General features: G+C 37.4%; 1 protein-coding gene across 1 annotated transcript in view; it reads left to right on the plus strand.

Moving 5' to 3' along the window:
- The window catches only part of CNTNAP2 (contactin associated protein 2), a 1,356,273-nt gene that overhangs the window by 482,555 nt on the left and 856,460 nt on the right, over positions 1–17,258 (plus strand). The window contains exon 10 of the mRNA XM_026479097.4: positions 5,375–5,524. Coding sequence (XP_026334882.2) covers positions 5,375–5,524 — 150 coding nt within the window. The remainder of the gene's footprint in view (positions 1–5,374; positions 5,525–17,258) is intronic.

A 17,258-nucleotide genomic window follows, 5' to 3' on the forward strand; every position in this document is an offset into this window, starting at 1 on the left:
TACTGAGTGCTAACTATGTGTCAAGCACTTCTCTAAATGACAACATATTTACACATAATCATTGCAAGACCCCTTTGAGGTAGATACTTTTATTAGTCCCATTTAACAGGTAAGAGAACCGGGACAGGCTAAATCGCTGAAGGTCTGGCTATTAAGTGAGCAGAAATGAGGTGTGTACCCAGATGGTCTGACTCCCAAATCCCTGCTCTGTCCTTTAGGCTCTCTGCCCCTCTGAGGGTGAGTCTGTAAGTTGGACACTCCTGGGCTCTGAATGCTTTCTCAGTCTCAAAGAGGACATGGTACATGTGTGCCTGAATAGAATATGACCCCAAAGATAGGGCAGTCCCCCATTTTTTCAGCAAGATAATTAAGAGTACCTTTTAACTAACTTGCGTGTAAAAACTTTTAGTTCTATAAGTAAATATATGTATAATATTTACATAATGACTATGTTTTTAAAATTATATACATAAATAAGTTAGGAAGTATATTTTCTGCTCTCACTTTTCGGAAATAATTTTGTTCCAGTTTCTTCACATGCAGCTTTAACATCACTGTCTTTGTCACAACCGTGAGTCATCACACACAGTTTTTCAAAACAAATCATCATCATCTCTAAGTTGTTTGTACACAGGAATTTTTTTTACGGCCAGTGTTGTCACTGGACACTGGACATTATTTTTCTAAGCTTCAAGTGCCCATTAGCATAATGCTAGGACACACTTTTTTTCAGTTGTCTCGTCATTTATGATTCCACATTTTAAGACTTACTTTATTACTGTCTTGTTTAGAGAGCTTACTTATAACTACACCAATATTTGTAATCTCCCCCAAAATAATAAATTTAAGTCTTAGCTTCCTTCTCTATAAAATGAAAGTCATCAAAACTTAAAAAAAATTTTGACATAATGAAATAGATATAAATATAGTGCTTCTTGGGTGCCAGGCACGGTTTTAGTGCTATAGAAATACTAATTAATCTACTCCTCAAAACAAATCCATGAGTTGGATAGTGTTATTTTCATTTTAGAGAAGAGAAGCCTGAGGCACGGAGTGGTTAAGTAAAGTGCCCTGGTTGGCAAGGAACAGAGCAAATGCAGGCAGCCTGGCTCCTGCACCGGTCCTCCTCACCTCATGCTGTTTCCCATCCTGCTGTCTTCCTGCTTACTGTCAGGAAGAGTCAACACACTAACATATAGACTGTGCATTCGTAGTGCCACACACATATGAGGTCTCAGGAAGTGCCAGCCATATGAGACATGGGGGTCTTTTCTAAGTATTAGTAACTAGCATCCTTCTTTTTTGGACTGTTCCCTAGCCACTGTGCAGCCACTAGGACCCCCTGCTTCCAGGAGTATGGGTCCCTGGTGAGTCTCTCTGTTTCCTGGGATATTCATGGGCTCTAGAACACTGAGTGGAAGAATACCATGTCTTTAACAGCAAATGAAAAGTACTGCTTTCATCCTGTTTGTTAATGTGTTCTTTGTTATTTATGACTCACAATTTTTTTTTTCTTTTCTAAGATTTCGTCCATTTATTTGAGAGAGAATGAGCGAGTGAGCAAGCGAGAGAGTGCAAATAGGGAGAGGGGCAGATGGAGAGGGAGAAATAGACTCCTTGCCAAGCAGGGGTCCCAATGTCCATCCCTGGACCCTGGGATCATGACCTGAGCCGAAGGCAGACACTTAACCAACTGAGCCACCCAAGTGCCCCTGTGACTCACAAATTTCTGATAAAACTTGAGATGATGATACTTTTTTTTTTTTCTGAATAAATGTATTGATACTTATTCTAAGTACCTATCTTGTAGCAATGGTCTGGTCAACTGTGGTATTCTGAGTGGATTTCAAATACTGAATTCCAAAAGCTCTTAAATTTAATTAATGTTCAATTTCATATGAATTAAAATTTGCTAAACAAAACTATTCCTTTTTAAAAAACACTGTAAAGACGCTATTCCTTATAGCTTTTCTGAAGTGAAACTAATTCCGTACCATATCCCCCAAGTAACAGATGGTCCAGGAAATGATAAAGGCAAAACAAATTGGAGCAAGTTTGCAGGGGAGGTCACATATATATTTTTTAAATTTTAGTCCTTACGTAAAAAGAGTGAACACAAAGTTCTATTTGCTCAGAGTTTCACAAAGTATGAAAATGATTTAAGTGAATATTCATGGGCTAATTCTAATGTTCCTCAGAGAAAATGCTAGATCTTGAGTCTCATACTTTTAATATAAAATTTCAATTTTAATTACAATTGTAGGGGAAAACCATTGATGTAAGAAAATACTAAAAGACATGTAGCATGGAGGGGATTCCAGTACCACAAAAACCTGATGGTGCAAATGCTGAAAGTTAGCAAATGAAACTGGATGGTGTGTCAGTTATTTACCATCCTGTTACAGGAGACAAGGACATCCCGGAAATTGAGCTCTGCCCAGGTGTGGTGGCTGTGGAAATGTGTGTGTGTGTGTGTGTGTGTGTGTGTGTACGAGCAGGCATACGCGCATGCACATAGTGTAAGTGAACCCTGATCTTGGATGCACAGAGGTTATGTGACATGTTTTGTTGCTGTCTGGTTTGTTTTTGGTTTTTGTTTGTAAGAATTGAGCCTCTGCAAATAGATATGTCTGCATTTCACTTCTAACTTCTGCCATTTATTAACTATGAGATACTTGAACTTTATTAGATTCAGTTTTCTTACCAATTTATTTGAGGCAGTAATTCCTAAAACACTTAGTGTGAATTCTAAATGAATCAAATGCAAGGACTTATCAGAGTAACTAGCATATAGAGCTTAAACACTGTATCTTTAAATACATCCACAGAGCTAATGCAGTTAGATTCTGCTCTAGAAAAAGACTTCAGGCTATTAGTTTTTATAACATGTGGATGAAGAAAATGTTTTTAAAGTAGCGTATTTTCTTTTGAGCAAGTAGATCATTCTTTCCCCATTGAAGTATTGAACTTCATTGTATCTGGGAGCCTATTCATATCATAGATTGCTAAGGCATACCTCTTGAAGATTAAAAGTACAAAATAATAGTTGGAATTAAAATGAATAGAAATCACAGTGTAAGCTCAGATGCAGTAGTGGTTGTTATCAACAAGCCTGCTTTTATCTGAATTTTTTATTTCTCTAGTAATTAAGTTTCTTGAAAAAAAATAACCTTTTTATTTTTATCTGATTGGAATAATAGACCTTTTGCTATGAACAATTTAGCTGATGCTGTTCGTTTGTAAATTAATTGTCTGATGGAGAAATGTTCACAGGAATTTTTAGAAAGGCATTCTGGTCTACTGTTTAGAACAGAAAGATGTCAGCTGATGGTGTTTTATAAGTGACCTTTTCTGGATGTGTGATTATTTAGAATTAGATTTTGAGATTGAACATTTCTAACATTGATGTCCTTGGGATCCATGCCCCAAAATTGCATTTCAAAGCAGGGCTCATCACATTATAAAGGCAAAACCCAAAACCATGCACTTCTATGCTTACTCAACTCTAAACCCAGTTTTGTACTCTACAGGAAAATGTTATGGTGAAGATACAGTCTTCTGTGCCTCTGTTCTGGGGGAGAACCCTGATGTAACCTACTTGAGAAGGAAATATTTCAGGAAACACTACTACTTGTCTGACAGCTAACTGATTTTAATTTTAGAATAAGACTTTACATTTACATAGTAATTTCACAGTACAAAATTGTGCATATATATTATACCTTTTGTAACTTGGAGGTTATTCAGTATTAATTACTTTAAAGCAGGGATTTTCTGTTTTCCTCCATTGAAATAAAATCTGTTGAATATGTATTTCTAAATTAAAATTTGAAAACCCTAAAAAAAAAAATACCTGAGGTATGGTTTTTGTAATGATATTTACCAGTGTAACAGCAGTAAATACTCCATATATGTGGCAATCTTATAAGCTCCAACAGGCTTTAATTTTTCTCATTAAAATCGTATTTTTGTTTAATAGTATAAGCAAACCAAAAGTTTATGCTTTTTCTGCAAAGAACCACAGAGTAAATAGTTTAGGCTTTGTGAGTGATAACAAGTCTGTAACAACTACTTTGGCTTTGTAGAGCAAGACAGTATGTAAGCAGATGAGTGTGGCTGCATTTAACAAAACTATGTGGGCTCTAAAATTTCAATTTTATATATTTTATTATTGTTGTTATAATTATGTGTTTTCAACTATTTAAAGATGTGAGAACTACTCTTAGCTCTCAGGCCATGCAAGAACGGACAGTGCAGGCCAGGTTTGGCCTATGAACTCGTTTGCAGGCCTCTGATGAGAGGCTTGGAGCTGTCATTTGTGCTTTGTGCTTCATTGACTTGCTCTCATTTCATTTTTAGCTACCTTGCTTGCGAGGCTTCTCTTTCTTTTATGAATCTGAAATGTATCTTCAAGTATCTTCAAGTAACTTCTTCCTGTGGATTCTAAATTATTCTGTCTGGCCTGGGACAAAATCCCTTCCCTTTGCCAGAGCCCAGGCCTTTATAAGTTCAAAGAAAGCCACTCTGACCCTCTTAGACTTCACTCTCTGTCTCTGTCTTAGTGTTTCTTAAGATCTTTCCAGATGCTTATTTTCAATGGCTGATCTCCTTGTTTGCTCCTTAATTTTCTATTCTTTACAAAATGAGCACAAAAACTAACAAAAACTTAAAGTAATTATCTGTCTAATGGAGAGTTTAAAAGAGTTTTTGTTTCCGAAGATCTTTGTACTAAGCCACAGTGAACTATGGTTGTTAGGAGTGGGAGCTGTTGATTTATTTTTGTTGGTTTGTTTGTTTAAATAGAACCTAATTCGTTATAAAGATATGTTGTTTGTAAATGATCAGATAACCCAGGTATTATTTCCTGTGGTTATGAGTGGTTAATTAGCACATATTTTTTAGTTCTTAATTTCTACAAACTGTATATACTTGCCAGACATGGTTATTGAGAGAAAATAATAGTACAAAAAATTTTCTTAAAAACAGAGAGACATTAGATAAAAACCATAAATCCGTTTTGTTATCGGAGAGTGGCTTCTAGTAAACCTAATCGTAAAATAAGTAATTTAGTTAAAATAGTTCATTATCACCTCCCAAACAGCTTTATTCACTCCATTCATTTTCCCAGGTATGCCAATGGCTCATTAATGACTATTCGCCTACTTTATTGGGTTCTGTTATGCCTTATCTGTCCAATGGAGGATAGAATCACTTAAGATATTAAAGAGACATGATATCAATTGCAAGTAGCACTGAATTTTTCTAGATGAAAACATAGTAATTTTTACCAACAAATTTCTGACCTTGTTGGTATTGAAAATTGTTTTAAACTCTACCATCTTTAGAAAATAAATTGACTTTTTTTACTTAACAGGTTCTGGGTTGAATGACGGACAGTGGCATGAGGTTCGTTTCCTAGCTAAGGAAAATTTTGCCATTCTCACCATCGATGGAGATGAGGCTTCAGCTGTTCGAACTAATAGTCCTCTTCAAGTTAAAACTGGCGAGAAGTACTTTTTTGGAGGTAAGACTACCATTTTTATTGGTTAACTAGTACATTTGCTAGAAACAGAGTTTCAATGAAGATTGATTATGAAGTATTTATATTTGATTCAGTAGACTCAGTAGATCTCAGGGAAAAAACCAAACCCTTATTCCATGAGCTAAAAAGAGTGGCAAATTTATTCTTCTTCATGATAAAGGTATTCTTAGGATATCACCATATTCTTCTAGTTTAATTCAAATATTCAAAGTATAAAGCATGAGATTCTGGATCCATTCATTCTCATAATACTATCCTCAGGAGTCAGATCCTTGTGTCACCTATTGCTGTGTAATTAATTACTCCAGATCTTAGTGGCTTAGAACAACAAACATTGCCTCACAGTTATTGTAGTCCTGAATTTTTTTTTTTTTTTTTTGAGTAAGCTCCCCACTCAGCATGGGGCTTGGACTCACAAATCCAAGATCAAGAGTCACATGCTCCACCATCTGAGCCAGCCAGGGCCCCCTGTCTCACAGTTATTCTAGATCATGAATTCAGGAACAGTTTAGTTGGCTGATTCTGACTCAAGGCCCCTCATGAGGTTATTCTGCCCAAGCGCATGACTCTGACTGCATCATCTGCAGCCTTGACAGGGCTAGAGAGTATGTTTCCAAGAAGGTGCACTCAGGAGGTTGACAGTTGGTGCTGGCTGTTGTCTGGGGCACCTCAGTTCTTCTCCATGTGGCTCTGATTTTCCAGGCCTGTCTTCTTCAAGCCACCTCTCGCATAGGTGATTAGGCTGAGAAAGGAGATCGGGGGAGAGGAGCAGAGAGGAAAGGAAAGCCAGTAAATGGGAGAGAAAGTTTCCAAGATGGAAGCTGAAGTTTTGTTATAATCTAGTCTTGGAAGTGACATCCCATCACTTCAGTTATACACAGTTTGGTAGAATCGAGTCACTAAATCCAGAGCACACTTAAAAGAAAGGGATTACATGAGGAGACATGCATTGAGAATGTCTTTGAAGCTACCTACCACAGGTTGCCTTACAGGAAAGCCATCTTACCACACATATCTTGGTTCTTAAGTGATGAAAAAATTAGTGAAAAAGAAGATTCTCTTAAAACAATAAATTCTACTATATGTGAAAAAGTGTTGTAAGCATGGACCTGGGCATTTTTTTTTTAAAGATTTTATTTATTTATTTGACAGAGATAGAGACAGCCAGCGAGAGAGGGAACACAAGCAGGGGGAGTGGGAGAGGAAGAAGCAGGCTCATAGCGGAGGAGCCTGATGTGGGGCTCGATCCCGTAACGCCGGGATCACGCCCTGAGCCGAAGGCAGACGCTTAACCGCTGTGCCACCCAGGTGCCCCTGGGCATTTTTTTTTTTAATTTGAAAAATGTATGCTGCCAGAATTTTTTTTATCATTAATGAAATATGGGGCAGCTTTTTATTAAAGTGCTAGATGTGTTATTTAAATCAATATATCTTTCACTAGATTATTGACTTCCTTATCCTAAATCACGCAATGAGATCTAAAAAATATATTGCATTCTTAGGAAAGGCTTTGTTAAACTTTAAAAAACATGTGTACATATATTTGCTTCTCAAAATATATTTATTAATATTCACATTTATTTGCTTATTTAAGTGTTTCTATATCAGTATATTTATATATATATATATATATATATATATATATATTTCTAATTATTAGAATAAGCCTATTTGAGAGCAGTCGTCTTGTGTATTTTATTCCCTGCTATATCCTCCATGGTCTTAGAAAAATTCCTTGAATATAGATGACCAATAAATATGAATGAATTAGTAAACTTAGAAAAACAAGCAAGGGCAAGCATTTTACTCCCAGCTGTTTAAAAGGAGAAATAGAAGCCCACAGAGCTTTACTGACTTGCCACTGAATTTGTAGCCAGCACCTGAACTCAAGACCTCTGACTCTTGTGCCAGAGTGTTTCTCGCTCTACATCATAATATGATGAGTGATAACTCAGAGCAAAGGACCTGAGCTAGACCTCTCTGTCTTGAATCTTACATTGTGTTCATTGGAAATTAAAAACTACATGTTTCTAAAAAGGCTCTCAATATTTGATGAGTTGGGTGGAAGTCAGACAAGATGTCTTATAAGTGACTAAACTGGGGCTTATTGATGTGAGAAAAAGTAACCCAGTTGCCCAACTGGTTTTCCTGCAAAAACATATTTAATGTGATGGGCTTTTGGCCAACAGTTTTCATTGCTGTCATAGAAAATGGATCACAGTAGTCAGTTGGAAAGCTATTGATAATCCCTGCCCATCCAAATGGCGGTGGAATATCTTTGGCCATCGATGAGCATGCTGAATGCTTAAGGCAAGTTTTGGTCTATTTCTGTCTACATGGGTAGCCTCATAGCTATAACTGACAAATTTAAGGCACAGAGTGGGATATGAGGTCTTCATAGTGTGCTATTTACTATTGCTTTACAGAGTTTGGTTTTCAAACCCAGTGGTTAGGAGCATGCTTTCTCCCTCTTGGGTCTTTGGTCTGCCATTGGGAAATGCTGTCAGCAGATGATCGTGATGCGTCTTTGGTTATATCTTCATTAGCTGAATCCTTGGAATATATGAGAATCACCAGGGGAACTTATTACATTTCAGAATTCTCAGCCCCCACTCCTAGAACTCAATGCAGAATGCTGGGAAAATAAAGAATTTTAAGCTTCAAGTTATTCTGGCACAAATGATCTGAAGAACAGAATTATAGATCAACCTGAGCCAATTTGCATGCACATCTTTCAGATTCTTCTGAAAGACATCAGTCACCGAAAAGTGAGATAAGTGAGAATTAACTACTGTCGTGTAGGTTAGCCACCGTGAAGCAGTAAAAGGAAGTCACAGGCCAAGGTCTGGTGCACATACAGACATTTGTTAAATGAACATTTTTATTAGCAAGTAGGCACAATGCAGTTAATACAAACTCTTCTGTAAGCTCGGTAAAGTCCTAGCTTTCTGACTTGCTGTACCTTAAGTAAAATGTTCTCTTTGGGCAGCTTTCACAGTATTTTAGAAGCAGGATTCAGCTATACTCAGCCAGTGCCAAGCAACAGAAAGTCTCCAAAGCTTATGGCTGGCACAGGATCACTAAGTGATTGAGACTCTAGAACCATGTCCAGGGCTTCAGGTCTCCGGCCTCACTTGTCTTAGCTGTCTACACACAGGCTGTGGGTGACTCTAAAAGATGTTTTGTCAAACTACTTATCTTAATATCTTTAATTTCACCATTGAGATATCTTTCCTAACATTTACCTAACATTTGTGCTGATTAACAAAGCACTCATTTCACCAAAGAAAACCCAGTTTGGCATTTAGTAAGTAGATTAGAGGAACAGAGAGCAGAAATCCTGAGTAGCAGCCTCTGGAATAGCTGCTCGTTCCTCTGGCATGCGGTTTTCAGATTAGAATGCTAGCTGCCTCTAGATTGTAAATTAAACACACACACACACACACACACACACACACACGCACACACACACAAAGCTTCCTCTTGTCTGTGCTGAAAAATTTAAAGTTAGTTGTAGATGTTGTAATAAAAATATCTTAAGAAACATTAGTAGAGTAGAAAGAAAATTGACTCGTTCTAAAATACAAGCTTTGAAACACACACTCCTGGCTTGGGATTATGGCTTCACTTAGTTGATAGATCATTTTAATAATTTATCTTCTTCATCCATTGAAAGGCAGTAGAATTTTAAATAATGTTGTGACCATTACCAGCATAACCTGTTAAGCTCAGGGTCTGATTCCAGGGGATGCTAAGTGCTGACTCCCTTTCCAATCCATGTAGAGTCTTTATTTAACTCATCAAGGACAGCCCCTTCCAAGGCAGATTGGAGATTTCAGACCATGTGCTCATCTAAAGCATCTGACCAACTTCGCCACTAATCAAAGCACTCTTTCCTCCTTGGTAAAAAACACATTGTTTTCTTACTAGGTGAAAACCTTCACTAAAGGCTTGCTGGTCTCAGGTACTCAATTACAGGCTGCTGAACGTGTACACACTTTGTTTCTTTTGTAGTAAAGTCCCGGTCATGTAGCTTCTATTCTTTGCGGCTATTTCCTACCGGCATGGAACTTTATCTCTCCATGCCTGCGCCCTGCTAATCCCAGAAAAGGTCTTAGTTCTCTGGAGACCTCGTGATCAGATGTTTAAGCACCAAGAATTATTTTGTCTTGTTCTTTCTTGGGAGTAAACAGAAAAAGAGTGAGATTATTTATTTGGGATATTTCCTCAGCAACAGTTATTTTGGTTGCTTTATTTTTTTTTTCTCTACCACCCAACTGGAATTACTTTTGATAAGACTTCGTTAATTTTAATAATCAAAGTACATTTATTTAGTGACTGTTTACCTGGTAGTAGGCTTTCTGATATGAGCCAGAGCCCATTGTCATGAGAGAATAGAAGGATTTGTAAATTTCTAAATTTTTTTCAGGGTTGGTGTTTTTTTTTTTTTTTTTTTTTTTTTATTATTATTATTATTCTGTTGCTTTCATTTGAGAGGAAAAGGAGCTGTGGGCTGAAGAGAAGAGGTATGAAAGTTCCACAGCCAGTCTTCCTAGAAGGGGGTGGCTACTCTCAAGGACTTTCCTTCCAAATATACTTTGATAGTTTCATTTATTTTTTCTGTTATAAAGCTGGGATCTAAGTCCATTCATTTATATCCAAAGAGATTATAGAGCCCCTAGTATAACCCAGGTTTTATGCTAGATGCTGGCCATATACCATGACAAAAAAGAAGACATAATTCGTGCCCCTTGTGGAATTTATAGTTTTTGCTTTCACAGCAACATGGGTCTCACCTTTATAGAGTTGTCATTTTATATTATTTGTATGATTCTCTTACTAATTTTATAGTTACTCTGAGCTCCATCTGGGGAAACCTCTGTTTTGCGCTTAAGACCTTGGGGGCGGTGAGGGAATGGGATAGGCTGGTGATGGGTAGTAAAGAGGGCATGTATTGCATGGTGCACTGGGTGTTATACGCAACTAATGAATCATGGAACTTTACATCAAAAACCAGGGATGGTGACTAATATAATAAAAAAAATATTATTATAAAAAAAAAAAAAAGACCTTTCATCCAGTTGGATGAGGCTCACATTGTCAAGGATAGTCTCCTTTACTTAAAGTTGGTTGATCGAGACGTTAACCACATCTGCACAATACCTCCACAGCAACACCTAGAGTCGTGTTTGAATAACTGGGCCCTATAGCCTATCCAAGTTGACACATAGGATTACCCAGGTATCACATAAAATTATAATCAGACATCTGGTTTAATGTACAGTTGAAGGAATACCAGAAACTGCTTTTACAGGTTCCTAATTATAATTTCTAAGTCTTCTACATGCTTATTTTTCTACTTTGTTTTACTTTATACTTTCTAATCTGACTTCATTTATTATTCCTTCTCTCTCTTTTCAGTAATTTTACTAAGATAAAACTTAACAAATGCTAAAATCCACCTATTTCAAGTGTATAATTCAGTGAGTTTTAGTAAATTTATACGATAGTGCAGCCATCACCAGCATCCAGCTCTAAGTTTGTTCCTTTAACTCCCCAAATCCCCTCCTGCCCATCTGCAGTCAGTTTCCACTCCTGCTTCACCCAGGCAACCACTGGGGTGGTTGTTTCTGCCCCTGTGTTTCTTTTTCTAGACCCTTCCATTTTTTGTGGATTTGCAGTTTGTTTTTTGACTCTTCTGTGTAGTTCTCCTTAGAGACTTCGCCCAGCCCTCACCTTCTCCAGGGAGACAGCTGGGCCCTCTCCTCCGGCTCCAGCACACGGCTCCTCCCCACTCCCCCCCGCCCCCGGCTGCTCCATTTTCTTCCCTCCCCGACACAGCACTTAATCATGCTCTGACATTCTACATTTTTCATTATTTACTGTATGGATTGTTTATTGTTGGAATCTCCACCGCAGTGTAAGCACTAAGAAGGCAAGGATATTGGTTGTTTTTGTTTTCTAATGTATCTTGAGTATTTAGAAAAAATGTCTGACACATAAGAGGTTCTCAATGTCTATTTATTCATTGAATAAATTAATCAGTGGTCCCTTATGGATATATTTAACGGTTACATGCACAGGGGGCTACAGGACTTTTTATTCCCACATAGGTTGTCAGCTTCTGTCATATGACCCTCACCCCCAAAAAATTTAGGTAAGGGATACTCATTGTGCTAGTGTATGTTATTCCATTGTTATATTTGACAGGTATAACTTCCCAGGGTCTAGAAGATAAAATAATTTTATTAGATGCAATTTTTTATCTAAGTGTACTACATGTACAGCTAATAAGTAGTAGAGACAGGATTTAAATAATTTTGTTTGGTGAATATTTACTAAAACACTGGCATTGTTATTCATACTAGAATGGTGAACAAGTTAGAAAGAATACTTGGCTCTCAAAAGGTTACATTGTAATCAAAATAACAAACTGGTAAAATGAGTATATTGTGGAGACAATAAATCAGGGAAAGGATGGGAAGTTCTTAGGGGAGGGGTGTTGAGAATTACCTCTTACCATAGGTTGGCCAGAGGAAGCCTCTGTTGAGAAGATGGCATTTGGACAAAGAGCTCAAGGGGGTGAGGAGATCAGGGAGAAGAGTGTTCCTGGTGGAGAGGAAAGTAAGTGCAGGCACATGTACAGGTGGTGAGTGTGTGTGATGCTTGAGGAAAGGAAGCCCCTGGGCTTTAGGAATGGGGGCAATCAGGGGCCAGGTGGTGAGGGGTCTTTTTATTCTCGTGAAATGGGAAGGCATTTGAAGATTGGACCAGGGAGTGGCATAATCTAATTTACATTTTAAAATGATCTCTCAGGATGCTGTTTTAGAAAAGAGTGTAATCAAATGAGGGAGCACGGTTGGGACAATTGCAGTAATCCAGATAAGGGAAGTAGAGACTGGGTGGTAGCAGCAGAGGGGGTGGGAAATGTTCGATTCTGAATCCATTCTTGGAAGTCAAGCCAACAGGACTTGCCCACCAGCGGGGTATGGGTTGTGATGTACAAACGGGAGTCAAGGATAATGCCAGTCTGCCTGACAGAAAGCCTAGAGCTTACCCTTTCCCTATTGCACATTCCTCCTTCTTCTACACTGTGGGGTCCACATGGCAGTGTTTCCCTAAAGCGTAGTTCTGACTTGTGCATCATGAACTACTCATGGTGTCCGTCTCAGCAGACCTGTCATCCCTCCAAAACCAACAGGACCATGAACTAGCCCCCTCACTTTCATGTCTCCCTGTATCTTCTCTCTCTTGGTTTGCCTGGATGGGATTGGACTCAGTTCCCGAATCTCTCAAGTCTTTGCCAGACACTGTTTTTGCTGTATCACCCACAGGATATAACAAAGGTCAGGAGTCTACTGATTTAAAACCAGCTCTTGGGGGCGCCTGGGTGGCACAGCGGTTAAGCGTCTGCCTTTGGCTCAGGGCGTGATCCCGGCGTTACGGGATGGGGCCCCGCATCAGGCTCCTCCGCTGGGAGCCTGCTTCTTCCTCTCCCACTCCCCCTGGTTGTGTTCCCTCTCTCGCTGGCTGTCTCTCTCTCTCTGTCAAATAAATAAATAAAATCTTTAAAAAAAAATAAAAATAAAACCAGCTCTTGTAAACTAAAATTCCAATCAGTCTCTGATTGGGGGACCACAGTGGCATTCAGAAATAGACAAGTGGAGGACACTGACTCAAAGCTAAGCAACTGCTGTAAAACAAAATGGCCTTTAAAAATATTAGATCACACGAAACTGCTGAGTAGATGTACTTCCAGCTTGAAAGTATGGCCTAGTTGTAATCTTCTCCTCCTGCTTTTTGTTCCATCCATGGTCCAACTGTACTGAGGTTGGAGGGAGTTAGGAAATAAACTGTTGTCTTTTTACAAATAAAATGAAAGTTAAGCATCATCTACATTTACATAGTGCTGAACATTGTTGTTAATGTTGGAATACTTGAGTTCCCCACCTTTTGTGTAATATGCATCTCTTTGAAATATGAATTTAGTATTACAAATGGCAAGAGACAACTTTTTCTGACCAACTAACAATTTATTAAAGTTCAGAATGAGAAATGAGGAAATCACAACTTAGAAGCTTAGAGATTCCTGTAAATTGTTAATATTTTATTTGATTTGGGTTGGCTAACATTATGTAATAATTGGAATTCATTTTTCTTTTATTGCTTCCAAACCCACCAATTAATTTTTGTGTATATATATATACACACACACACATATATGTATGCATGCATACATACATATATATATGCCGTACATATATATGTATACATACATATATAGATGCATTTTGTGTACATATATATGCATTTTTTTCTTTTGTGCTTTTACTGTTTTACCCTGGTTCAATATTATAATATTATTGTATTATATAAAACATTACGTTGTTTTTCTCTTTTTCAGCCTCAGAGGGCTAGCCCATCCTTAATTGTAGTGAGTTAACCTAGAAACTTTCTCAATTATTAATTTCTTAAAAAGGATTTGATTGTACAAAAACAACTACTTGGCCCTGTAAATATTTAGATAGATATTTGCTATTCTATGCAAATTCATTCCCCACTTTAAAAAAAGTACATTTTTAAGCATTTCTTTCCATTATGAGAACATTAATAAGGAGAGACACATGTCTTTTTCAGTCCGATTCCCAAAGTACTTTTGGTTGTATTAGTTTGTTTTCCAATTATATGCATAAAAGAAAAGGGCAAAGAAGAGGAGGGGAATTGCACAATGAAATTGAATACATTAACTTCATCAGAAACTGTTTCTCTTTTGGAGATAGGAAAGTATTCATTACATAGCCCCAAATTCCAAGGACCTTTATATATCTCTAGAAGTAAAATTTGCTTAGACCTAGGATTTGGGCTAATTAGAGTTATTGTGATATTCTATATGCCTTTGCTTTTTTCTGCCTCTGTGAATGGCTTGCATTAGGAATATTCAGATTTAAGACAAAGCTGTAGTAGTTTTTCAAAGAAGAAAAATCATGGAACTATAAAAATTCTGACTTGCAAGAATTGTCTTAATGCTGTGGCTATTTATCACTGGCACCTTCTGCTTTCTTCTTATATTAATTTTGCTACATTAAAATCAGTAGACTAAAAGAACATAATGTTTTGACTGTGGAAACAATATAGATAACTCTACAAATATGTAGGTAAATATGATTTCTCTCTGTATTTTTTAGAAAGATTTTCCATATCTAAAACGCTCATAATTAAAAAAAAAACAGGCAAATTTTAAAACTGGATGACTTGTATATTTGCTACAAATATGTGATATGTGTCAAGTTACTACTAGAGGAATATAAATGTCTCTACATATTATTTTAATCGTTGATTTTATAATGTCTTATCAAAACAAAAACAAAAGGAAGAAATTTATACTTTTTTTTTTCCCCATGAGTACTGTGTCTGTTTAGGTACTCTAAGAAGCAGAGGTTAGGATGGAATAAGACATTTGAAAGACTTACCGGACAGAATGCCTGTGAAGAATACAGGGATGAAAGTGGAAAAACAGGTCTGATACCTGAGGAGGGAGAGAGGCAAAAAGGGATTGAGTAGGAAAAGCCCCAGAGTGCTGGCAGTATTGGCCATGGTCCCTCACAAAATTGCCTTTTAGCATCTGTCACCAAACGGAAATGGCTGGATCCTGGTCCTGTTGCCATAGTTAGTAGTTGATTAGAGCAGGCTGGAGGCCCATGACCTCAGCAGAAGGGCATCTCTGGACTCTAGTTAAACCAGCCAACCGTGATCCTCAAACAGTAAAGATATGACAAGCATCCTTCCTTGGCTACCACAAATATAAGTGAAAACAAAAGATAGTTCTAAAAGTTCTTTCATAGTATTTCTTTGCAATAGAAAAGTGTGAGTTTGTGTTTTTCCAAATGTAATTGGTGTTTCTGTCTGCATTCCTAATTTTCTGTGGCCAAACAAGGAGAGAAAATGATTGTAGGGTACTTATTTTTAAAAACTGCTGAGAATTCAAATAATAATACTCCTATATGTGCAGGAGGAAAACCAAAGTGGAGGCCAGTGCCTGTGATTGTGCAGGTCTGCCAGTGTTTATTTTGTTTGCCTATTTGTTTGGTTTTTCCTTTGAGCATTCAATTATTTATACATCAACTTCTCCCTTTGAACTAGGAAGTAAATTCTTCCTGAGTGTGTGCCTTTTTCTCTTTTCCATTGTTAAGGTTTTAAAGAAGATCATAGACTCAAATAAACTAGTTTTTCTGGTCTGGCTCATCCAGGAAGTAATCAAATAGAGCCTTTGCTAAATTCTCACTTTTTTTTTTTTTTTAATTCTTCTTTCTTTTGGCTTCCCACTTGCCCATCTCAGCAACGAGCCATCCTTCAAATAATTATGAATCATTATTTACTCCCCAAGGGAATTTTACAGTAAAAAGGAATTTGTAAGGCTGTCTGGCCTTCAAGACCCTAAAAAGGATACACTTTCAGTGGTGAAATTTCAAGTCTTTTTTAGGGTCTAAGTTGTGAAGATGCAGAGAAGATGCAGGAATTTAGATCAAAGACCATGGTAGTAACATTCAAGTCGGCTGACATCACATCTGGCCCTAAAATTATATCATTTCAGTACCTTCTCATCAAAACATCCCTAAACTCCTCCAATATCTGGGTCCTCTGGATCTCCCTTCCCTGTGATAAGCAAAATTAGTACCAAAATTGTTACAGCACCATTCTCTTAGTGAACCTAATCTGTAATGACCACAAAATTCACTCCGACTTCACAGAGTCCTGATGTTGGGAAGAGACCTTCCCTGCTCTCACAGACCCTTATTGGATCAAACAGTGTGAAAATATGAAATTTGAATGAGAATGTTCTCTGCCAGCAGTGGACTATGTAATATTACTACCAGGAAAGTCTAGATGCCCCAGAAAATCATCAATAAAACAAACACATTTTAAGACTTTCAGAACTTTTCCTATTATTTATAGACTGTTGAACAAATAAAATGATGTGAATCCAGAATGCTCTCTCTATATATGGTTTTAGGTTTAATATTTCAAAAAAAGAATATTTGAAAGGCAGAAAATTCATGTATAAGAAGAGTGGCTCTTGGAAAATATGTAGCTAATTTTATATGCAGAAAAAATGTTTGAGAAAAGTCAAAAGGAGGAGAAATTTCAGTTGGGCTTCAGGATGGAAAGTTTAGCAGTCAGGCTGAGTCAAGCAGGGAGGGGATATCTACTATATAGACGCTTAGAAGTAGGAGTGATTCTGCTGTTTGCCAGACTACTACAAAAGTTAACCATTGATTCAGAGACTGACAGGTAGAGATTTGTTATTTGCTAAGATAATACATGTTTTAAAACAGGATTTGCAGGGCACCTGGGTGGCTCGGTCGGTTAAGTGTCAGACTCTTGATTTTGGCTCCGAACATCATCTCAGGGTGGTGAGATTGAGCTCTACATTGGGCTCCATGCTCAGCAGGGAGTCTGCCTGGGATTCTCTCTCTCCCTCTCCCTCCGTCCCTACCCCCACCTGCTCTAAGTAAGTAAATAAAATGTTTTAAAAAATAAAAATAAATAAAAATAAAACAAGATTTCCCACCTTATCATCTTATCATGCATAAGAATCTTGTAGGGTATTTTGTCTTGTTTTTTCTTTTTTTTTTTGTTTTGTTTTGTTTTTGTTTTTTTAGAGTAGTGTTGAGTTGCGTCCTTAGTAAAAGTTTGATTCAGTAGATTTGAAGGTTTC

Source organism: Ursus arctos, unplaced genomic scaffold (assembly GCF_023065955.2).
Source record: "Ursus arctos isolate Adak ecotype North America unplaced genomic scaffold, UrsArc2.0 scaffold_3, whole genome shotgun sequence".
Taxonomy (NCBI): domain Eukaryota; kingdom Metazoa; phylum Chordata; class Mammalia; order Carnivora; family Ursidae; genus Ursus; species Ursus arctos.